The following is a 25662-nucleotide window of genomic DNA, read 5'->3' on the forward strand; positions in this document are numbered from 1 at the left end:
TTTCCCTACCCTCATGTTGTTCCAAACCCTTTGTATTCTGTGGAACACAAAATATGGGGAGTTAACGTCCATTATGTCATTTGTAAAAGTAACGAGTTACTCACTACTTGAGTAATCTTTTAATTGGATACATTCTTACTCAAGTAAATTGTTTATGTTAGCACTTTTAATACTAGAGTAATAATTTTTTTTTAAGTAATTGTACTTTTACTTGAGTACAGTTTTTGGCTACTCTACCCACCTCTGCGTGTGCGTGCGGGCAGTAAGCCTAAATAATGAAGCCTTATGCTCTCCAGCTGTCCAGTGACCCCACTTGCTCTCTCTCTCTCTCTCTCTCTGTCAGACTTTTCTGACGAAAATAGACACACGTACTAATGGCAGATACACATTTCAAACAATATTTTCTCGACAATATGAGGTCATAAGAGGAAATTAGGCTTATAAGCTTTTTCCCATATACAGTAAGATATGATTAGGGTGTAAAAACACTTTCTGTACTGCTGAATAAGCTTTTAAGTTATGAAACTATATTAGCTTTATTTAAATTCATTTCCACACTGCAATATCCGTTTCCATTGGTAGAGTATTGGTGTCTGTAGTCCTTAATGGGTATGACAGGCTTACGGTAAGTGTTAGCTGTAAATTAACTAGCCCTATGCTAAATTTACTCACGCTGGCTTTAGCTAAGCTTAACATGCTAACAATGACTTATTATCTGGCTTAAGGATGATAACCAGGGCATATTCTGTGTGCTTAATGTCACTGTGTAGGTTATATTCTCAAAGTTCTACCAACCCCTTCATGCATCATCACAGAGAGTTTAGCTTGAGAATTTCTGAAACGTATCAAAAGCTTTTCACTTTTTTGATGAGACACTAAAAATGTCTCAACCTTTTAGCGGGCGTTCACACAGGGCACATTCTTGCATTAAAAAGTTCGATCAAATGCAACGAAAGGAACCGAATGCTGGGCTCTCTAATGTAGATGTCTTTTAAAAGTCAATCCTCATGCTGTGAGATGCTGAAACAATGGTTTAAGATGTCTGTCTGATGCATATGTATTTAGACCAACAATTAAGAAACCGCACAGATAGAACACAAAAGCACAGCATGTGTGAGCGGCCCTTCGTTTTGACCTGTGTGTGATATCAGTTATTTCTGCCTCTGATCACTGTTCCACACGTCACTCCAGCCTAATTGTGTATTGGTTTTCAGCTGTTGACAGTGATTATGTACCATTTGATTTTGTGTATGTCATGGGTGCCCAAGAAACTCTGTTAGGGTCCTATACTGAGCATACATGTACACAAACGCACACAAAACCTCCTGTCGCTTTCAACACAAAGGTGTAGCCACATTACTGACACAGCTCAGCCATCCAGACAAGGGAAAGAAAGAAACAGTGACTCACAGTCAGCCAGTCAGAAAGTGTGTTCCCTTATTAGGATAGAGGGGGGTGTGTGTGTGTTTGTGATAATTTTAGGTAAATGTGATGTGGAATTAGTGGACAGTTTTCTGAGCTTATGCTGCATAATACTAGGGCTGCCCCCAACCAAAGATTTTCCTAGTTGACTAGTAGTCATTAGTTTAAGCCATTAGTCGTCTAGTTGTTGCACATTTATGTTATTAATTTAATGACTTAGATATATATTTTTTGGGGGCATCAGAAAATGGTTTGAGTTTCAGGGCTGAGAAAGAATGTTATAAGTAACATTGCTAACACTGTTCTACATTACAAAGAAATACTAAACCGTAATAATGAGCCTTTAAAATAGAAATTTTACAAGCGCACGCACAAAGTGAGCCACAGCGACACCGGCAAAAGCGGTAATGATTCTGAATGTGTTCGAAAAACCAGCAAGGAGACTGAATATTTTGTTAATTTATAGAGAGAAATGTACATCGTTAAACATGCAGTAAGCAAGGTTCTAATTTAGCTTCCCCACGAACACTTGGATAAGCCAAATAGCGCGTATTTATCTAGGTTATCTAACTTTAGAGCGAGCGACCATGCTAAATGGCTAACATTAGGCTACTTGCATGTTTCAAATGTTAAGCCATGTTTGAGGTTGATGAATGATGCAGAGTTTGCATGTCAACTTTACCCTCTCGAAATGATCTCACACTTTGGATTTTCTGCCCAACATAATTAATTATCGCATGGACCAGCCATGTAAACGATCATGTCTTTCCATCACTGACTGCGTGACTTCGCCACTTCCTGTTGAGTTTTTTTTTTTTTTTTCCTGCGACCAACCGACCAAGACTCTTCTCATCAACTAACGTTTGGTCGACTATTAGGGGGCAGCCCTACATAATACTGACCCTTACTAGGTGACAATTGAGTGCTTGAAACAAGACTCCATGAGTGTTTACCACTCACCTCCCAATCTCAGGATTTTGATCTTTCTTCCCTGTGTCATATATCAAGTACTGTAGAAGTCATAGTGGTTAAAGCAGAATGCTGCTATGGGTCATCGGTTATTCCCTTTGTGTCATGCAGGCTTAGAGTCAAAGATTATATTCTGCTTTATCAATTCGGTGGGGGTGGGGGGTGTTTAGACCATAGACATGTACATCTACACTCACTAGCCACTTTTCCACTGTCGGGCCAGGGCTATCAAGTAGCCAGCCAGGGCCAATAGCCTCGGACCTCGAGCCGCAAGACCAAAATCGATCTGCGTTCCCACCGTCGGGCCAATAATTCTGCAGCGTTGCCTAAAAACCTGCCCTTACTACATCAATGCGGTGCCAATGTCACACACCCTGCCAATTTCACAAGCAAGTGAGTAGCTTAAGCTGAGGTATCGTGTTATCTAGTTATCTAGAATATCGAGTTTATATCGAATGTAAACAGCAAGATAACTTAGCGTTGACAACCCACCGACTGTAACTGCCATGGCATCGACTAACAGTGGGATGATGTCACAGCACACCATCTATGAAAGTTTACTAAACCATGGAAATTTCTTTGGGCACCACTTTGTCCATTGGCTGTTTTAACGGATTTGTACTGTGCCCGTATTTTTTACATTTATTTTTTTCCCCAAACCTGTACCGTTGTGCGCTGAATACACTACCTAATTTCAGTGAAACTCCGCCTTTGACATTGAACCTGCCTCAATCCCTGGTTGGTCAGGAAGTGACTGGGAACGCAACTGGCCCTGGCACACACTAGCACACCCTCATTTGGCCCAATAGTGCAAACGTGGCTACTGAGCACTTTATTAGGAACACCTGTACACTAGACTTGCCACAGTATCATAATTTTCACACTGGTGCGGTGTTCATGTTCAAACCGATGTTCAAAACTTATTACCGCTGGTTGGACGCTAGGTGGTACTATTGGGTAATTTTCGTTAAGCAAGAGCCATGCAAGGCAGCTTGATTTCAAACTTTGAACTTTATTTTTTATTTATTTTAACTAAACTTTCAAATGAAACTGAAAAAACTGAAGTGCAATTAAACTGTGTTGTTCATCTTTTTGAAAGATTGCTTTTCAACAGTTGTGAAGGGCAGCATCTCTTTGGTAGTGAACCAATTTCATCTGTGCATTCTCTCCATCATGGGCTACTGGTTGGGTATTTCGTTGTCTGGGCAAATACATCACTTAATGTGGGTTGTTGCGGGTTTAATGTTGGTGTTTTATTACCTTTCATCCCAGAACCCAGTTTAGCTTAGATAAGTAATGACTTTGATTGTGTAGGGCTGGGCGATATGCAAGAAATATGTTCATGATATTTTTATTTTTTTTTTCACAATATCCAATTACATCGTCAACCCCCCGGCTGAGGGGTTGGTGAATATTCTTGCTTTAGTGTTTTTGCATTGAAAATTAAATTCATTTATTTAAAAAATGAAAAACTTAAACCAAAGACATTTCTAAATTCAAATTGCACTTCAAGCGAAATGAAAAAGCATATCAAAAAGCAAAAAAATCGTATATAGCCACCTTTCCATTTACCATCAGGCAAGACAAGGGTGGAAAATTACTAATACATATTAAGATCTAAAACAATTCTAAATGTAAACATAATAATTATAATGATGATAATAATCACTGAAATATAAATCATGGTTCGAGGTGAACGTGTTTTTGTATTATTTTCTGATTTAATCACAGATGTATAGGCTGTATATAATGTGGCCCTGCAGAGTTGTGCTCACATCAAACTGCCCGGTGGAAATAAATTGAACTGAACTCAAAGCACCTCCTGAGCTGTCATTTAGAGCATTCTCATAGACGATACTATTCTTGCAAAACATTTTCAGAAGACTGAAACAAAAAAAGAGTGAGAAACTTTTACATACGTGTGATCCACGAGAAAGCACGCTTCCGAACAAACAGCGCGTCAGACATGCATATAGACGGCTTTTCTGTCATCTGTTCTTAAAAATATAATAAAGTATATTTCTTCAAGCGCGTGTCTGTGTGTCTAACAGCATTTCTTGTGTCATTCCGAATCCGAGACGTCTTACAGTTACCCACCATGCACAATATATTCGCTACCTGCAATTAAACATCATCTGTCAGTGCACATACTTTGCTGCCTGTGGAATTTGATATGTTGGTAAAGAACATCTGGCTTTTAATGCATTATATAGGTTAATATATTATGGGTCACATTAGGCAACTTTTCTTTAATTAAAGCTATTCTATTTGTTAGGCTATTGTATTGATATTGGAAGTTCCATTCATAATGTTTCCACCGGTATAAAATTTAACACCGTATTGTCCCTTGTACCGAGTAAAACCGGTAACACAGTACACCGTGGCAACCCTACTGTACACATACTTATTCATGCTATTATCTAATCAGCCAATCGTGTGGCAGCAGTGCAATTCATAAAATCATGCAGATACGGGTCAGGAGCTTCAGTTAATGTTCACATCATCCATCAGAATGGGGAAAAATTGTGATATCAGTGATTTCGACTGTGGCATGATTGTTGGTGCCAGATGGGCTGGTTTGAGTATTTCTGTAACTGCTGATCTCCTGGGATTTCCCCATATAACAGTCTCTAGAGTTTACTCAGAATGGTGCCAAAAACAAAAAACATCCAGTGAGCGGCAGTTCTGCTGATGGAAACGCCTTGTTGATGAGAGAGGCCAACGGAGAATGGCCAGTTCCCAAAAGCATCGCAAGCTTAAGTTGATCGTAGAGTCCATTGTCACCAATGTTTTCTACTTTAGGCTTACGTTGATTTTGGGAAATGCAGCCCAGAATGGTTTGAGCTGACAGAAAGCTACGGTAACTCAGATAACCACTCTGTACTATTTGTAGTGAGCAGAATAGCATCTCAGAAAGCACAACATGTCCAACCTTGAGGCGGATGGGCTACAATGTCAGAAGAGCATGTTGGGCATTTTATTAGCACCATAGTACTCCTAATAAAGTGCTCAGTGAGTGTATGAACATGCAGTATATATAAGACAGAAGACTTTGACTGATACATTTCATCTCGTTGTTGTTTCAGTGTCTCGCATATTCATTTTTATAGTCTATTATAACGTAGTCTTACAAAAAAGTAAAAAAAAAAAAGTTAAATAATAAAAATGTTATGCCTCATTTTGTCATGAAGACAGATCCTTTCCGAGTTTTGTTCTGGCTTGAAACCTTCTGAAAGTTGATTTGTGGGGAAATGTGGGCCATTCTCAGAACAACACTAATAGTTTTTTGGCTTACTCGAGAGCACAGTTACACACCCTTGTTTGTGATAATTCTGTGCTAGTTGTACTTAAACTATTCAATTAGATTTTTCCTAGATATGTAATAAGATGGTTGTCTTATTGCAAAAATTGTTTCCATTACTAAGAGCAGATTTCCCCTTTTATTTTATTTATTTTTTAAATTTAATAAAATATTCATTGTTTACCTGATCCTTGTTCCATAAAAGCCACAATTTAAAAAAAAACGTTTGTCTTCCAGGACATTGACATTTAATGTTTGATAGATTGTAGATTCTTGAGCTAAAATGCACCAAACTAAACTTTGGCTCATTTTCAAAAGCCAGTCTACAACTAGTTCTTAAAACTTAAAAATTCCAAGTCTTACATTTCGTAGATTGGAACCAGTTCTTAGAATAACATTTACTTTAAACTCTGTATTTAGGCTTAGTTTGCGGCATTGAAAGACTGCATGAGATTTTGCTTAATTTGTCTCATAATTCCTCTTTATTTCTGTTTGCCTGAGTTTATTGTCACCACTTACCACTTTAATCTTTATTTACTACTGTAGCGTGCAGATGCTGTTATACCAAGCTCAACAGTTTGAGCTCTAAATACAGAGCATATGTGCATGTGTGAGACTGTGTCATTAGATGGTGTGTGTGTGTTTTGGATCAGAGGATGATGTCATATTTGTACTATTTGTCATCTAAGAAAGCAGCAGTCTCTGAAGAATTAAAAGATTACAGTATGTGTAATGACAAGGCAGTGCACATGCCCTCCTCTAGAGTTGCACTGTGATGTCATCCCTTTTCGCCTTTAGTTAGATCCTGACAGAGATAATTACTGATAATTTTAGATAATAGCTCAGTCTTTGGAATGCCTTTGACTTCATGATGATGTTCTGTGATAGGATCTGTCTAGCTTTATCAGATGCTGATAATCTCGATCTAGCAGGGGCACTATAATTGTGTCTAGAACAACAGCAACTGATTTCTCAGGCCACTTGAGTCACTCACTGTCACATTCTTGATTTTGATGGGTCTCAGTTCTCTGATCTACAGGCCATTCTTAAGGGTGTGTGTTTGTGTGTGCACAAGAATGATAAGCATTGCAGTGGAAACATTGCAGTTAGGATAATAGGCCAGAAATAGTGCGGGGCAAATGCCATTCTGCATGTACAGCAGTGCTTAAATGCCCTGCTTGTTTGAATGCACTCATAGGTTTAGTTCTCTCCAGGGGTGTCTATTCTCCCTGCATTCCTCAATTGCCTGTTTCTCATTCTACGATGTCTCCTCCTTCATTTTGCCTCCCCGTGTCCTTTCTTTTGTCCCCCATTGTTTATTTAATGATGGTTTCTTGCACAAAAACAGTTGTAATTTAGTTCATATGGGCGGTTGCGGATGAACAACAAGGTTGCTCAACCATCTACGGACACATTGGAGATAGAATCGCCATTTGCTAGTAAATTTTAGTTTTTACTCACCAGACTTTTAACAACATGCAAGCCATAATGCAACTGAAAACTGAAATATATTAAGCTAATCAGGAAGAGGGCATCTTCACATAGTATTTATGTGCATGACTTCATGCAATACAGTATGCGAGATTGTAAATTGTATGACATATTTTGCTTTTAATCATTTTAAATCACATTTTAGCTTCTTGAAAAATTACAAATTTCATGTTCACATTTCACATTAATTTATATAATGTCAGAAATTGCATTTTTAATGATTCAAACTGTTGTCACTGTCTGAAATTTCATACACATTAACAAAATATTCACAAGGAACCTAATAATGAAAATAGTTACACACATTATTAAATAATTATATTTTAAAAATAATTTACTATACCAAAACTACAATGCAATTTTTTTTCCCCACCAAACCCCTGCATAGATGCTGCAAAAGTCTATTTGTAATTTTTATATATATAATATATATATTAGTGTTTAAATAAAATATTTCATAATGCATGATTGTCTCTCTAAATATTTATAATTTAGACAATACACTTACTACATTACTACATTTTGTTACATTTATTTTTATAAGCACTTTTATATGCGCAGTATACATTGAGTTTACATTTGATATTTATAACAAGCACTCAATTTGTACTTTTTAAGAAAGTGTTTATGCAAGCTAGCTAGTAAGTGTTATGGTTGAATGGGCGCAGCTCACATTAATGAGAGAGAAGTTATACAGTTGTTTTTACCTCATCCGTGCAATGTGTGATTAAAATTTATATTTCTTTTTTACGATACATTGGATACCCACGATATAACCGCAATGATTTAGCTGACGATGTAAAATTCAACAATATCGTGAATATAGCAATCATTTTAATGAGCCTTTTATTTGGCCATTAAGTTTTATAAAGTGCATCAGTAGACTAATACCACGATCTTTCAGGGCTGTATAATTAATTAAAACAACATCAAAATGGAGATATGATCACATGTGATTATTTAACTGCCAAAGGCTTCGATTAAAGACAGATAAACATCTGTCTGTGTGCACTTCAGTATGAACCAACGACGCACTGATCTGTGTGTACGCGCAGGGGCGACGGGCTTGTGTTTTTAGCGCAGTTCACCTGCATTGTGAAGTGCTGCAGGTTCATTCGCACAATTCCAAACTATAAAGTTATACAAATCTACAAATGCAGAACAGTAAAAGAGAGTTTGACAGTGGTTCATAAGATGTGAAACTCATAACTGTCAAAAAAAAAAAAAAAAAAAAAAAAAATCACAGCCCCTTATCACATCCTCAACAGTTTTAGCAATAAATTGGTTGACTTATTAATAATTAAAAAATGTATATCCTTTCTTATGCTAAAATGAAAACTGTCCTGACCCATGACTTAAAAAAAAAAAAGAAAATACATCTTTTATACATGAATATTATTTTTATTTTTATCTTGTTTATATACACATTTTGGACACATGTATTTTTTTTTTTCCTTCACCTGTACTTATCTGTATGACTCAGTTATTGTATTCATGCATTGTTCTATCTGTGTAATTTTGTACATCTTATTGAACATTTATACTGTATAGAAAAAAAATCCACAGTTTTAGCATAATGTGTGGACTTTTCAGGCTGTCCCTTACCACACCCTCCACAGTATTAGCACATTTTAGCACAATGTGTGGACTTTTCAGACGGTCCCTTACCCATCGTAGGCAAACTTTCCAACTTGTATCATGTTAAATTAGCGATCTGGAACGATTTCACTGTGTCACCACCGTGCCGCATCGTTTCATCTTTAAATATGGGACGATCCCGTATTTTATGGGATGGGTGGCAACCCTAAGCGCACGAAGTTAATCATGCGGTTAGTGTATAATCAGTGGCTTCTCACATTCACTTTCTGTTGAAGCTTATGCAGACTGTATAGGCTATTTGCTAAATCTCAGCCTTTTGTGGTTTAATCAGAACACTAGGACATATCAGGATTTTAATTTGATTAATTGTGCATTTCTACATTAATTTCATCCCAAATATGTCAAATTCCATGACAGTCCAATTTTTATAGTTAATTCCGTTGTTGTTATGGGTTCCACGACTCCGTCTGTGTTTTCCGCAACACGGAAATCATAGGGCCCTAATAATGTGTATTTACTTTCTTCTACAAATATTTATTGTACAAGATCTGAAATTCAAATCTACAAGCGTGTTTTTCCTTCTAATAGACATCCAACAGGCACGAAACACTGCCCTGTAGCAATGCTGTAAATTGGAGAATGTTGTGTAAACAGTCCATTGAAAAGTTTAACCAAAATTAGAGTTGACATGGTTAAATGCAATGTAAATGTAACTATGACATATCATAGCTCAACTAAAGCAATGGTGACACCGCAATCCACGACAGCTCTGGGCCGACTGCAGCCAAATAAGGTCCATTTTCTTCAGAGTGCGCGCTCACGAGACACAGCATGCGTAATAGACGAGGCTGAATTCAGCTTCTTAATCGCTAGCTTCTTATTCAGGAAAAAGATCTCTTTGCTTTGCCACTACACAACACAATTACTGGCGAGTAAAATCTGAATATGTACCAGCCAGTGGCTAATAACTGACATATTTTAGTCGCATAGTGCGAAATTTAGTCGCAACTTAGAGGGCTGTTGCTGAATACTAGACATGTGTAAATGTGGTTGGTATAATGTTAATATACTCATACTCATAGATGTTATGTCAATTCGGTATGAATTCTTTATTGCTTAGTTTGTATAATTGTGTGGACTTGGGAGGGTCGTTTGCATTGTGAACCTTTTTTAAATGTTTATTCTAAGGTAAAAAAAAAAAAAAAAAAAAAGAGAGAGAGGAGAATTTATTGTTTGTTTTAAATATCCTTTGGCAAGTTTCTAACCTTTAGTTGCTCTAGCTCATTTTTTTAAATCCCAGTGTTTCCCCTATATGTATTTTGTGCTACGCCACTGCTGAATTATGAGCGGCACTTTTGGGAATTCACATGGTTCATTTAATATTCTTGACTCAACATAACGCTTGCCAGCCCCAGTCAGCTGTGCGCTTTGTACACTGCGAAAGAGACCCCACCCACACACACACAAATACACGCTCACAGCTCACAGTCACCGCATAACACACGTGTCAAACTCGCTTCAGTTCAAGTGGCCCGCGAGCTCATTTCCGAAACACAGGATTGCAGGGGAGCGCAAAATTTCACTGAACAATCAGTTAGCACTTTCCTTGTGAATATTAATTCCCCTGTCATCTGTATGTTTTGGAGTGCATTTTACTTGCTTCAAAAGCAGAATGAAACAGTGCTACATGGATCAATTATCAACACGACTAAATCATAGATAAAGCAGCACGAGCACAGAGCAGGTGCGGTAATTCGTGGACTAGACCCAACCGCAGAGACTATTTTAAATGTGCTTGTGAACCAGTGAGATTCGTGGCAGGGATTGCAAAACCCGTTTGAATGTAGTACAGAACTGTCTGTTGCAAAACTCTTATGATGTCTCGCTGATGAAACAAACAGCCCCCACATTCTAAACGACACCAACAAAGAAAACGGGAGAAAACATAAATTAGAAGGCTTTCTCAAATTCTCAAATCACAACACTTACAAAAATGTACTGTAGTAACACTAACTGTACTGCAATAACTATGGTAGTTGTGGCAGAAAAAGTTTCTAAATGCCATAGTTTTTTTTATATAGAAACCATTTACTAATCATGGTTGTGAGGAGCCATGCATGGTTTTACCTATGGTTACCATGGACTTATTACTATAATTGTTAAAACTATGGATATTATGGAAGGACTATGGTAAATTTTCATAATTATTATGGACCAAGCCATCAGTTTTCCAACTGTATAAAATGTGTTCTCTTGTAATGCTCTCTGATTGTAGGAAAATGCAAGCTGTTTTGTTTGCCTTCAGAAATTCCAAGACATGACTGTAGTTAATCAGTAGGAGCCTGATGAAAGGAATCTGTAAAGAAGACCCAACTTAGTCACATTGTCGGAATATTCAATTTAGCCCTATAAAAATTGGGTGTTCTTTTTTTTTTTTTTCCCACAGATGTTACTATTGTTAATATCATAACTTTCATCTACATCCTAACCTCAAAATCAGTGCAGTACTGTAAAATGTTTATTTCAATGCAGATAACTTTGGTGCCACCAAAGCAGTTACTGGTGCCACATTTTCAATGGGCCCTTTGAGGGCACAAATAAACCCTCATGTGGCCCAGTCTGAAATTGAGTTTTGACACCCCTGTTTTAAGCTATTCCTCAACCAATACGCATTAATACGGGTCCAGCATTGTGAATGCAAAACATTGTGCACAAAACAGCACCACTGCTGAAAAAAGAAATCCTTGGGGAAACACTATCCATTATTTCATTTCTCTCACTTTTTATCTCCATTCACACTATCATCTTCTATTTCTCCTTTCTGATCCCAGTAGTCAACTCTCTTGCTCACAGATGGGTGACTTTATTACATGAGAATTTCTGAATTTGGCTGCTCATATGGATATTGTATCCCATTTGAACAGGTGTGCTCAGTCTTTCTTTTAAAACTCATCAGTAATCCTGTGAAGAAACTTAATGTGCTGGAGTCACTTTTTTTAAAAAAAACTACAGGGGCCAGGATAATAAAAATGAAAAAATCTAAACCTATTTACCACACAGCATCATCTGTTGATATTGGGCAGACAGAATGGGAAAATAGGGAAAGAGAGCTAATGATTTCATTAATTTAATGTTTTTTCTACTATGGAAGTCTGTTATTCAGTCCCTTCTTTGAGTACGTACAACAATATCACTTCTTTGCAAAAATTCCCCATGGCAATGATCTTTCTTTTCCACCCTCTCTCTCTCTCTCTCTCTCTCTCTCTCTCTCTCTCTCTCTCTACCACATGTGTCATTGCTCAGAGATGAGTGGAATTTCTTGTTTCTTTTGACTCACTCATCTCTTACTTTCTCACCCTTTCAGCTGTCCTGAAGCGCACACACACACACCAGCAAGCCTACACACATCTATGCAGCTACTACTTTCTGACTTATGTGTTCTCTCTCTTTCTTTCCTTCTGTCTCTGATAGATTCAGATTCAGGTAGCTTTATGGCATGGAATAAAGGTTTACATTGCCAAACATTATATATACATACACACACAAAGCATGCTGTACACATAATTTAATAGAATACTAATAAGATAAAATATCTAGAATAAAATCTCTCTCTCTCTCCCCATACTCCCCAGCCTCAGTATTTTGATTTTAATCTGATTAGTGTTCTGTGAGCAGCTTTAGCACTGTAGTTACCTTGCTAGCATTTAGCAGTAGCCATGCAGTCAGTGCACAGTGAGAGGCTCGAAGTCAGTGTAGTGCAATAGTGTTGGAAAAATCCTGCTCTCTTTACTGCTCTCCTCCTCCTGCCCCCTTTTCACAACCTCTAGCTCTTTCTCTCTCTCCTCCTGCCCCCTTTTCACAATCTCTAGCTCTCTCTCTCCTCTCTTCTTGCTTTTTCTTTATTCTTTCTCCCTCTCTTTATCTCCACCTCTCTTCTCTGGCTGTCCTAGGACTGCTGCAGCTAACTCTGCATCACCTTGCAGTTCACACACTGCTGCCTTTCTGCAGTCCCCTCCCTTTACACTCCTCTCTCTTTCTCTTTCTCATTCACTCCCTCTTTCTCCTCTCTTTGGTCCTTCACATCACAGTCCCCATTTCCCCCTCTCCTTTTTTGTCACTTTTGTGCTCTGTCGTTTACACCTACGTTTATTTTATCAACATGTACCGGAACCCGTGGATCTCCAACTATATCAACAATGTCAAGTTGTGTCAAGGTGAGTGAATGGGAGTTGGGGTGGAACGGGATGGGATGCGACGGGCCTACAACATCACTGTTAAAGTTGTTTGGGTTTTAATGGCACTAGAGGCTATTTAGGACTTCAGAACTGTCAGGAATTATTCAGGACAAGGCACTAAACAGTAAAAATAGAGATGTTAAGGCAGAGAAAATGTCCTCTATCTTAAGAGCTGTATTTTAGATACAAATGTTTTTGGTACTTAAAATTTTAGCTGTGTGCCTTTTGTATGTTTTAGAGTCAGTTTAAGAGAGTTTGTCAGACTTGCAGTTCTACCAAATTGCCTTTTAATGGTTTTGTTATGGTCTGTGCACTTGCACAATGGAACATGCTTGTAAGGTATCTTGTGTGTTTAGTTCTTCTTAGTTAGTTATATGGTGTTGCATAGTTGCACATTTATATCAGGTGCTTGGATGTACTGTATGTCCAGCAAAGCACAAATTATGCATACATTTTTGCTAGGTTTTTTATTTTATTTTATATTTGACTTTTTCGTAGTGGAAGTATCCCAGTCAGTGTTTACTGCTGCTATTAAAGTTTCAGAGAGGTTTATATGGGTTCATGCGTAAACGTGTGAATGGTCTTTAGAGATTCCCTGTCACGTAATTGCCCTAATCTAGAGTGTAGACACCAGCTGTCTCATTTAAGACTCGTAATAAAGCCTTAGGTATACTTCCATTTTGACACGAACACGCGTCTGTGTACAGTCGAGTACGAACCTGTCAAAATACACTCCATAACTGTGCGCGCATAAACAGGCGGTTGGCGCATGCATGCTACGACTGCTATGAGACACCGGATTTTCTATTCAGGAGTTTAGACCCATAAAGATGTCTTTTATATCACTTTAGACTAGAGTTATACAAATGCATGTGTCTCCAGACCTCCTCTCACATGTGCTCTTGACTTCCATTGTTGTTGTTTTTATCTTCATCTCCTGATGGTTAGCAGCGATTACATCTTCTAGCACCTCTTCCTGACAGCAACTGCTCAAATGTGAGTGTTGCCACCTTGTGGGCCCAGTAATTAGTGCAAATAACTGTAGGCGCATACAAAAGCGCGCAGTTAGAAAAATCGGGCTGCACGCATTCAGTTCTCGAGCTCTCTGCTGATGACGAGATTTGTGTCGTGTCCGAGTGTTTGCGTTTGAACAAAGTATACTTTCGGCTTTAAGATCTCCCTCTCTGTCTGTGCAGTAGTAAGCAACAGCTTTACACTGTTTTGAAGGGTGTTGAAGAATGTTTCATTTTTCACTGGTATTAAAACATTAAGGTCTTCACATTAAACATGAGACGCTGGCTAATCCTATTCCTTTTGAAGACTAATCCTTTATTAGCAGAGACAAAGCTGCCAAAACAACTGGCTGCCACATTTGGCCCTATGCTTAGTTAATAGGTTTTGTTCTCTCATAAGTGTGTGTTGAATTCACGACTATTGTTCACACTTGCTTTTTTTTAATATGCTGATTTTTTTTTCAGAAAGTAGTTCTCCAATACCTTTCATTTTTAAATAACTGTTTGTTTGTTTTAAATAAATTCTCATTTATTTTACTTGTGTTGTGATTACGTTTTTGCCAGTTTTTGCCAGTTCTTGTCATAGTTCATTACATTCATTCAATTGTAAACTGTGACTGCCCTACTTTTCTAAATGTGCTTTCACAAACATAGTGACAGTTGTTAGAAGCCAGAGAGCCTCTGAAACAAATCAGTTTTATAATCTCATCTTATCGCCATACAAGCTGTTCTCCTTAGCACCTTGATGTGCTTCTATTCTGAATAATGGCAGATATCAATGACTGAACAAGATTCATGCAAGTGTATCTGTCTACATTACTTGTTAGTTGGAAAACAGTTGTGTGATGTGTTGAAACATAAAATTAACCTGAAAAAGTTTTGGAGCTATACGGTTAGCTTTAATAGGATGTTTGTTGTAGATGAGAGAGGTATGTTGGTGTATCATGGGGCTGTGAAATAACATACATGCCATTTGAAGTGCTGTAAATGTCACAGTTGTTTCTGATTAGCATTTGTGCATAAGAGGGCACAGAGCCAAGTAACACCATTGGGGGTGTTCTGAATTTGAATGCATGTCTGTTAGCGGTAGGTGCTCTACACAATACCACGCAATGCACGTAAGGATTGCTTATTAAATGATCTAGTTTATCTGCATTACTAACTGCATTATGCATGTTTGATTGACACCGAGAGCACACGTATTGGAGGAATGAAACTGAGAGCGCGTATAATTGCTCAAACTGTCTCTATCTATCCACACACTGTCTGTCGCAACTCGCGTTACATCACATATACTATAATATATATATATATATTTTTTTTTTTTTGTATGTTTGTTTGTTTAATTAGTTCCTTCATCCGTTTGCAGTATCTTTGTCCTCTCAGTCTAACTGTACAGCAAGTCAAAACTACTAATGTATTGACTCACTGAAGTGGGCACCTTAATATTCATGCACATTTTTAAAACAAACCAGCATATGCATCTGAATTACAGAATGTCTGAAAGTGTAAATTTGCGAATTCCAATAGAATTCCACCCTTTTTTTCTGCTGTGTCAGTTTCTAAAGAATTTCTCCCATTCCTTGGCTTTTTCCTATTGATTTTTCAAAAAATCCTTCATAAGAGTTCTATACCATGAACCAAACCAACCAGCTCAGAGGTGATTCGCAACAATACAAACTTTGATTTGAAGTAAAAAAAAAAAATTGAAAATCTGATTAAAAAACAAAGGTACAACACTGTGTACCTACCATCTTTTATGAGCACACAAACTACAATCCCATAAATCACTGACATAATGGTATAAAATCCAATTGAAATATACACAAACTTAGCACTTTATCAGGAACACCTGTACACCTACTTATTTATGTGATTATCTAACCAGCCAGTCATGTGGCAGCAGATATGGGTAATCAGGCAGATATGGGTAAGGAGCTTCTGTCAGTATTCACATCAACTAACAGAATGGAGGAAAAATGTGATCTCAGTGATTTAAACCGATGCATGATTGTTGGTGCCAGATGGGCTGGTTTGAGTATTTCTGTAATTCTGTAAAAAAATCTGGAATTTTTACACACAACAGTCTCTAGAGTTTACTCAGAATGGTGCCGAAAAACAAAAAAAACATCCAGTGAGCAGCAGTTCTGTGGATGGAAACACTTTGTTGATGAGAGAGGTCAACGGAGAATGGCGAGACTGGTTTGAGCTGACAGAAAGGCTAAGGTAACTCAGATAACCACTCTGTACAATTGTAGTGAGCAGAATAGCATCTCAGAATGTACAAAACCTTGAGGCGGATGGGCTATAACAGCAGTTATAGTGTTCTTAATAAAGTGCTCAATGAGTGTATAAAACTATTGATTTTAGGTTGTTGGTTATTAGTATAGAAACACTATATTTTACTTTACAAAGAAATAAGTAGTTTGAGGGTAAAGGAAGACCTACTCATGGGTAGTGTTGTTCATCAGGAATTCCGCTATTAAATGCAATTTTTAATCAGTGAAGTTGAAAAAACGCTGACTGATGGCTTCAACAGAAGCATATACCATTAATTAACAATGTCGGAGCTCACGGTAGGTCTGTCTTTAAAGGTATATAAGTTAATGTTAAATATCAGTTTGTCTGGAAAAAATGAATGGGATTTTTACTTCTGGAACCTGACTTGTGCTCTATAACTTGCCCTCCATTGGCCGCAATGTTATGCATCATGGGCTAAGCAAGTGCTCATTCATTAGGGTAGCAGTCTATATGTGTTATTTCATGTGTGCTGCAATTAAAAAAAAGATCGTCTCTGAATCTAGGCCATATTGGCGATCACAGATTTAAGATAAAGATCGGCCAGTCTTGATCGATCGGAGCATCCCTCCTTTCTTGTTGTGTTTATTATGCTTGAACTGCAGTAGCTTATTTTTCCGAGCTACAATATTAAAGCATTGGTAACATCTCTGAGCAATGTTATACAAATCACAAGTAAAACAGCAGATTATCACTACATAATTGTACTTTTGTTCCGTTCTTCGCACAATGCTATCTTATGACATCAAAACACTTTTACTATTGTGCATGACTTGTAAGGTGATGAGTTTTAACATTTGCATTACATAACCAACTACATTTAGAAGCTTCTTCGAGTGTGATCACTTTGTGCAGCTCAACAGATAGAGTGTTGCACTTGCGACGCAAATGACTGGGGAACCGAAAGTTTCATAGAAGCACCACAAATTTATGTGGTTGCTTCTACAATTGAGTTTTTCATGTCACATTTGCTTTTTCTGATGCTATCGGTTAGGTTTAAAGGATTAGTTCACCCAAAAATGATAATTCTCTCATGATTTACTCACCTTTAAGCCATCCCAGATGAGTATGTCTTTCTTTCTTCAGCAGAACCGAAATAAAGATTTATATAAGCACATTTCAGCTCTGTGTATCCATACAATGGAAGTGAATGGGTGCCGTGAGTCTGCTGGCTTTTTGACGGTCCAAAAGGCATATTATCAATTGAATTTTTATACAAACCTGTCGATTTGCTTTAGAAGACATTTATTTATTGACTGGAGTCATGTGGATTACTTTTATGCTGCCTAAATATGCCTTTTGGACCGTCAAACAGTCAGCAGCATCATGGCACCCATTTGCTTTCATTGTATGGACAAAGCTGAAATGTGCTTATAAAAATTTTCATTTCGGTTCTGCTAAAGAAGGAAAGACATACACATCTGGGATGGCTTAAAGGTGAGTAAATCATGAGAATTATCATTTTTGGGTGAACTAATCCTTTGAGATTTAGGGTAGAGAAGTAGGTTTTGTTGATTTAAAACTTGAACTACCCCTAAAAAACCTCAGCTGTTTGGGAGAAATTGTGGACATTTCACTTAAGAACTGCCACGATGCATGTCAAGAGCCAAGTAATATCGAAAATGTTGCCATTGTCACATAATTTTCAAGGGATCAGTCTTGTCAATGTGGATTTGCTGTGAAATCACCATTCTTTGTCAATGCCGGGGCAAGCTAAATAAATTCATATCTGGCTCTTTTGACATTGCAGCAAAAATTTTATCACTACCCTTATCCAATTTTCCTAAGTTTATCTTCCAAAACTTTTCTGTGCTTGACTCTTCATCTCCTCCAGTCAGTGTCGCCTTGTCCGTTGGCCCTGTGACTTGTAAAGTGAGAGGAGATTTTTAGGCAGTGAGGAATGTTTTTAGCAGATACTCATCCCAGCTGTGAAAACTTTCACCGTAGCAAAACACAGTCTGTCAGATGGGTCTCTCATTAACTGTCTTCTCAAATGATGTTTGTGAATGGAAAAGGGGGTATTATGATGTTAAACCTCAGTCCTTGCTATAGATTAACAGATTTGAAATTTTAAATTTTGGATGTTTGTGTTGGTCAGTGAGGGTGAAAGTGTGGTGGAGCTATTGATCTGTGGGTAAAGTGGAAACACATGTTCCTCTCTTCAGAACCCTCTGTGAGGCTCAGATGCAGGGTTCGGAGGGTTACTTTTTAAATGTAATCTGTTACAAATACTGATTACTTAGTAAAAATGTAATAAGTTATGTAATCCAGTTACATTGATAAGTAATGTCATCAGATTACTTTTTTGATTACCTCAAGATTGCATTTGTGAAAAGTCAAGAAAAAAGCAATATGTTCTCTGACTTTTAATCATACCTTCAGAATGCAAAACAAACCATGTTTGAATAATCTTATGAGTGATATAGCTATTATTATATATAAGAAAAAAACATAACAGGGACACTGCCTCCTTAATAGGAAAACAGAATAAATTCAAATGTAGAACAACTCTGCATTTTTAACCAAATTAGCCCTCTCTCTGCTACAGAAAATAGTTTATTTTCTCATCAAGCAAATACAGTTAGAACAGATGCACTTACTTATGTCTTGGTCAACATTAAAAAATCTGACAGGCTATACCTCGGATTCAAAAACACTACAAACTTGAATTATGCCATGTATTGCAGTTAGCATGTAGACTAATTGGCACTGACCATTCATTAACTTCCGACTGCAATAGGTAGATCACATGCTATCTTCATCATCATCATCATCATTATTATTAATGCCTCCAGTGTCTGTCATCTTGTTTTAAAGAATAGAGCAAAATAGATTTAAACCTAATTAGTGTGTCTTGATTTACTTATTCCTACTTTCTATGAATTTTAAAATGTCACATTTGCCAGTATTTCTTCCTCACCCAAACTTTTGAACTATTCTTAACAATACATTTATAATAAGTATCAAAATCAGATAAATTATCCATTGTACGTTTCCCCTAAGAACTTAACATTTTCAGTTCATTTGGTATTCATGTGTACAATCTGGATTTTTTTAACAAAGAAAAAAAGAAATGCTGTCCCAATTACAGTTGTCATTACAACATGAAAGCATTTTAGAGAGCAATTTTAGAGTTTCAACTGAAGTTAAGATGGAAATGAGAAGTCACAAAAGTTTAGACAGTAAGCGGCCCATGTAACAGAATACTGACCGTTCTCCGGAGGATCTTTTGTTTATATATTGAAAATTGTAATCCTGCTAGTAATCCCATTTCTTTACCAAATGAAACTAATCTGAATACATTGAGTTTTTATGTAACTGTAATGGATTACAGTTACACATTTTTTTGTATTCTGATTACATAACGCGTTACAAGTATTCCATTACTCCCCAAGCCTGCTCAGATGTAAAATCTCCATGTGCTTGATCAGAGAACTGATGCCACACCTGGATTACAGTGCCAGTACTAGTCATCTCATTACATTACTCACATGAATTGAAACTCACTACGTTAAAGGTGCACTCAGTCATTTTTTTCCTCAAAAACAGGTTTTACCCCTAAGCAAAGTGAGTACTTAAAAAGAAAAAATAATGTACACTCGCATAACATAAGGTCAGTGGCCTAAAAAAGTTGTTTTATTTTACATGGTGCTGGGCTGCATCATTGGAGCCGCCATGTTGAAATCACATGACTAGCCGAATACTACTCACTTTTTCTCAGTAACCCACCTATTGTTTGACACTTGCTCACGGAATAAAGCAATCATGGCTGACAGCGAAAAGTGCATTTCTTCAATGGCATTTATAACCGTAAATGCTTCTGCATGATGCTGCATCTGCAGTGCCTGTTTGCAGACAGAAAAAAAGTCTGTTCAAATATGGACTGAGCACCATGTTGACATCCATGAAATGAATACTATTGTTTTTGTTCCTGTCCTTCACATGGGGCCTTTCAAACATCTATAGCTGATCTAGCCTGTAACCAGCAAGAGTATTTGTAGTCTAAGGGATATTTGTGTGTGTGTGCACAGGCCTCACAGGAGAGTCTGCCTCTAAGGTTGTCCACAGCAATCTACAAAGGAGAGCTCTTAGGTAAGATCCTTATCTTTTATGTAATAAAAGATAATTTAATATAATTTCTTTGCACTGTAATAATAATAACTTTGGTTTTGAATACTTCTATAAACTGAATGGTAAAGCATGCACACTGAACAAACAGAAATTTTACAGTCTTCTCTGCTTGATCAAATTTAATAGGGCCATGTAGTGGATTGATTGATTCATTGATTCAGTGGTCATAGTGGTTGATCCTCTATTGCCTTACCTCCAGAAATAGTCATGCTTTTTATAATCATTTATTCGCTTAAGAAACTGGGATGTGGGGGCCTGGTTAGCTCAGCGAGTATTGACGCTGACTACCACCTCTGGAGTTGCGAGTTCAAATCCAGGGTGTGCTGAGTGACTCCAGCCAGGTCTCCTAAGCAACCAAATTAATCCGGTTGCTAGGGAGGGTAGAGTCACATGGGGTAACCTCCTTGTGGTTGCGATTTAGTGGTTCTCGCTCCCGATGGGGCGTGTGGTAAGTTGTGCATGGATCGCGGAGTGTAGCATGAGCCTCCACATGCTGTGAGTCTCCGCGGTGTCATGCACAGCGAGCCACGTGATAAGATGCGTGGATTGACTGTCTCAGAACCGGAGGCAACTGAGACTTGTCCTCCGCCACCCGGATTGAGGTGAGTAACCGTGCCACCACGAGAACCTAGTAAGTAGTGGGAATTGGGCATTCCAAACTGGGGAGAAAAGGGGATAAAAAAAAAAGAAACTGGGATGTGTCTGCACTTTTAGAAACGTGTGATATTTTTCTTTGGAATTCTGTACACTGCAGTTGACCCTATTTTCTGTCTAGAAAATATTTCTTGACCTCTTTACGCTTAAAATTAACTTTTCCAGTCATGGAAAATAACATTTGTAAGTGAAGCTATTGCATTTCACATTTTTGAATGGAATTGTGTTATATCTGCCAAGATTAAAATGTTTTGGGGGATTGATGTTTGCTGCTTTGACCAAAACCCAGCCTTCATTTTTCCATAATAACCCCAAAATGTATTAAAAGTTAAAGCCGGTTTCTCTGTCCAGCTTCCAAAAAGGGTTCTCATTTGAAGATAAAGGGGAGGTAACCAAGAGCAACAGAGAAGTAGATGTCAGTCTGCTGGCAAATACATCAAAGGGTAAGTATGGTATGTGTACAACACTGTGGTTCTTTATCATGGCCATTATATACAAGCCTAGTTGGAAGATTTTGACATTAACTAAATCAGCAGTCAGCCCATTATGCAGCACATTACACATAATTCTTTGCAGGAATTAGTTTGCTTCTTCAGATTACTCATGGAGTGATGTTAGCCGAAGGGATAAGTATCTTAATAAAAAGGTTGCATGTTCAGTCCCACGAAGAACTCAGACATTAAATTGTCACTGTAATTATAATCCTGCTCTACCACTCGTATTCCCTTGAGCAAAGCTTTTAACCCAGGTAACATAAGGGTGGCTGTCCGTGGTATGAATATGCTGCTTTCAAACGTTAGATGGCAAGGGACTGTTAAATGGAAAATAGCAAAGTATATTATGCTATCCATAATCCCTTAATCCAAGTTTTTACAAGCAGAAATTTGCCATTCAAGACTGTGTTTTTTCATTCAGTATTGTCTTTTTGGGTCTTGAACACATGAGGTTGGGGGATGGGCTGCTGATGGCCTATTTTTGGTCCGCAGAGGGCCACCTGTTGTTGGGCAAGTAGTCTTGCTTTCTGGTCCTCAAAATGTGACATTTGTGTGAAAGAGAATGGAAAGATCATTTTTGAAAGTGTAAACCAGAAAATGGGTGAACAGGATTTTTTGTAGCTCTTGCAGGAGCAACCTCCCTCTGGTAAGCCTCAAAAGATATTTGTGCATTTCTCATCTTTTTTTTCTTGTGATGTTATTCTGTTGCTTGTTCCTTCATTTTTACAAATCCTGCTTGTCAGTCTACTGCTGTCAGGTTATGATCTGAATATTGTATTTTGTTTATCAGCTTTCAGGATTCATTTTAACGCTTAAAGACTTTAAGAATCCCTAACATTATATATTGAAGCTGCATGTCATTTATTTACATTTAGACATTTTTTGTAGGTATGTACAAGGTTATTGTTGGTGTTTTCTTTTCAAGAAGACTCATTGGCAGTGGTTTATCTTGGCTAACCACTTTACTGAAATGATTCTCTTGTAGTTTTGCAATCCTAGCTTGTTAGAATTAGGTCTGTCTACTGTCAAATTCACTTTGCTGTTCTTCTTCATGTTTTCCAAATGGAGAGACTCACTTGACAGTGACTTATATCCTGAACACCCTTATGTCATATGTTATTTACAATATTTTTAAGGTTGTCTCATTATGATCTGTTGTTCTTTTGAAATCTTTACACATCTGTCCAGCTGACAATTTTCAAGAATTGAGTTGAGCTGGGTAGTTGTCAACAAGACACACAAGCCTTATCTAACTACATATAACAGAAAGGGAAATTCATCATTGTATCACTGAGATCTTTGCTCTGAACCCCAGAGAGACCAGGCTCGGGAAGCACTGTTAGAAATGGTGTGCGTCATGTGTAAACATTAGCCCATGATTGGTTTCCTCTCAATCACTTCAGTGGTCTCCCTGGTGACTGGACACATTTGGGTGTTTGGTTAATCAGATTTCCATGGTTACCACTGAAACAGCTTTACAGAGGATGTTACCTATGATTGACTAACTTTTTTGGAAAAGCATTTAGCAATGATCCTAGCTAATGTCATACGGGGTGACTTTAAAAAGTGGAAGCTACTTTTGTTCCAAAGAACATGCTCACCTTCTGTCACCCAGACATTTATAGTAATTGCATAACTGATGGCAGTAAATAAATGGCAATATCCTCACAGTGACACTCTTAACAATAATAAATAGATTATGTAGAGTATGCATTTTTATAAAAAATAAATAAATAAAAAAAATACATAGACTTGTATTGCTTGTATACTTTTTGGCTAATTCTTACCACTCATTCCAATAGCTGGGGGTCTTACAAAAGGAAAATGTTAATATTGCCAAAGAGCTCTCAGAAGCTCTTAGGCAAAGCGATCAAATACATCTGATCACCTCATGAAACATGACTGGACATTTAAACACCAGCGAATTAAACCGAATTATGTAAAGTCTTATAAACAGATGCCGCGGTGCACTAATATGGTGTGTATAAATATATTGTGTAATATTGTATTTAATAATAGTTCAAATCTAGTTAAAATTGTGCTCATTTGGCTGTATTTGTGCAAGACACTTTTGTACTCTTTTGTCTTGCTCTCTTCTCTCTCTAGTCTCAGAACTGAGGAAACGTTTTGAGAACATAAGCACGAGCCAGAGTTGGGACATGAACAGGTGAGAAGAAACTACATAAAATCATTATAGTGGTGACTTATCTGAAAAGTGTTTTTATGCTTGTACTAAATTATATATTTGTCTTTTACTATTAAAGGAATATTCCGGGTTCAACACAAGTTAAGCTCAATCGACAGCATTTGTGCCATAATATTGATTACCATAGAAATTAATTTTGACTTGGAAAAAAAGCAGAAATCTAGGTTCCAGTGAGGCACTTACAATGGAAATTCGTAAACGTTAAAATACTCACTATTTCAAAAGTATAGCCATAAGACATAAACAATGTTTCTGTTAACATGATTTTAGTGTGATAAAATCGATTACTAACTTTTTCTGTGTAAAGATATGTTCAATTTTACAACTTCAATGCCATGACAATGTCATGTCAGCAAACCCTAAAACCCTAAAATGACTGTAAAAATAACGATTTAAACAACTGTACTGCTCAAACAATACATGAGTTTTAACAGAAGAATTAATGTGTGTTTATAAAATTAAGCTTCACATTTCTGCATTTAAGCCCTCGACAAATTGGCCCCATTCACTTCCATTGTAAGTCACTATAACTTTAATTTTTGTTTTTTTGTTTTATAGAAAAGGTGGGAAGATTATATTTTATGGTAATCAACATTGTCTCAAATGCTGTCGATTGAGCTTAATTTGTATTGAACCTGGAATATTCCTTAAAAAATATTTTGTCAGATTAATAATACAGGGTGATATTCTCTTTAATATTCACCTCTGCCACTCCTGTTCATAGAAAAGAGCGAATTGCACGGCGTCTGGAGGGTATTGAAAGTGAAGTTCTCCCAAATCTCCCAAGTTGTCCTGGTCTAGTGACCAATCGGCTGCTAGAGGAGGACACTCCGAGATACACCCGTGCAGCAGACACCTGTGACCCTTGCACAGGTCAGAAAAGTGCTAAATATTAAAACAAAAATTAATTAAAGGGTGTATAACTTGTGTTAGTTACTATAGGTAGTTAAAGGGCAGATTGATTCTTGAATGTAAAAAGATTAACTAAGGTGAATGGAAAATGATGAGCTGTAACTCTCTCTCATTGCAGTTTCTCTTCAGCACTATGACAAAACCGACCCAAACATCTCAGATCTGCACAGAGCAAACATTCAATCCAGAACCCACACCATCCACTCAGAGTCTGCCTACAGCACTGGCTCAGCTCATATGGCAGAGCTGGACTCTAAAGCCGAACGGATTGCTCGCTACAAGGCAGAACGTCGACGGCAGTTAGCTGAGCGCTACGGTATCTCTCTGGATCAGGAGACGGAGACCGACTATACCACTCGCTACTCTAGAACCTCCAGAGAGCCTGATGGGTTAGACCGACCACGCAGGACAAAGGTGGAAGGGGAGGAGGTGGTGCATAATGTTTACACCTCTAGCTCTCATGAAGATAGGGCCAGCTCACACACTTGCAAAGATCTAGAGTACAGCCGAGAACATACAGACTCTTTCTCTGAGCGTGAGAGGATGATGAATCTAGAGAACCAAAGGAAAGCACAGGAGAGGGATAGATTGCATAGAGGTGGAGGGGTTGCACCAGACCCATCTGCAGCATATATGGATGTGTCTGGGTCTGCCAGGGTCCCAGGGAGGGAACCACGGATTATAGGGGTCCCCACATCCCCCATTGGAGGCAGAAGGGTCACAGTGCCATCTCCCAAACATGGTGCATCTCCTGGTGAACTGTTTATTGAGCAGCAAACTCACAACATCTTGCACAGACACGGGTGAGTCTGCAGATCACAATAGCTGTTTCTTGCAATCAGCTTCTGTCTTTCTCTCTCTCTCTTAAAGTCACCAGATCATCACCGTGTAGTTCTGGATTAAGATATCAGTCCTTTTAAGTCCTTTCTTTGCTCAG

General features: G+C 37.8%; 1 protein-coding gene across 1 annotated transcript in view; it reads left to right on the plus strand.

Annotated features, from left to right (window-relative positions):
• The first annotated feature begins 12926 nt into the window (after positions 1-12926).
• The window catches only part of LOC127422760 (supervillin-like), a 66434-nt gene continuing 53698 nt past the window's right edge, over positions 12927-25662 (plus strand). The window contains exons 1-6 of the mRNA XM_051666486.1: positions 12927-12996; positions 20360-20420; positions 21465-21556; positions 23714-23774; positions 24538-24686; positions 24844-25528. Coding sequence (XP_051522446.1) covers positions 12942-12996; positions 20360-20420; positions 21465-21556; positions 23714-23774; positions 24538-24686; positions 24844-25528 — 1103 coding nt within the window. The 5' untranslated portion in view covers positions 12927-12941. The remainder of the gene's footprint in view (positions 12997-20359; positions 20421-21464; positions 21557-23713; positions 23775-24537; positions 24687-24843; positions 25529-25662) is intronic.

Source organism: Myxocyprinus asiaticus, chromosome 32 (genome assembly GCF_019703515.2).
Source record: "Myxocyprinus asiaticus isolate MX2 ecotype Aquarium Trade chromosome 32, UBuf_Myxa_2, whole genome shotgun sequence".
In the NCBI taxonomy this organism is placed as follows: domain Eukaryota; kingdom Metazoa; phylum Chordata; class Actinopteri; order Cypriniformes; family Catostomidae; genus Myxocyprinus; species Myxocyprinus asiaticus.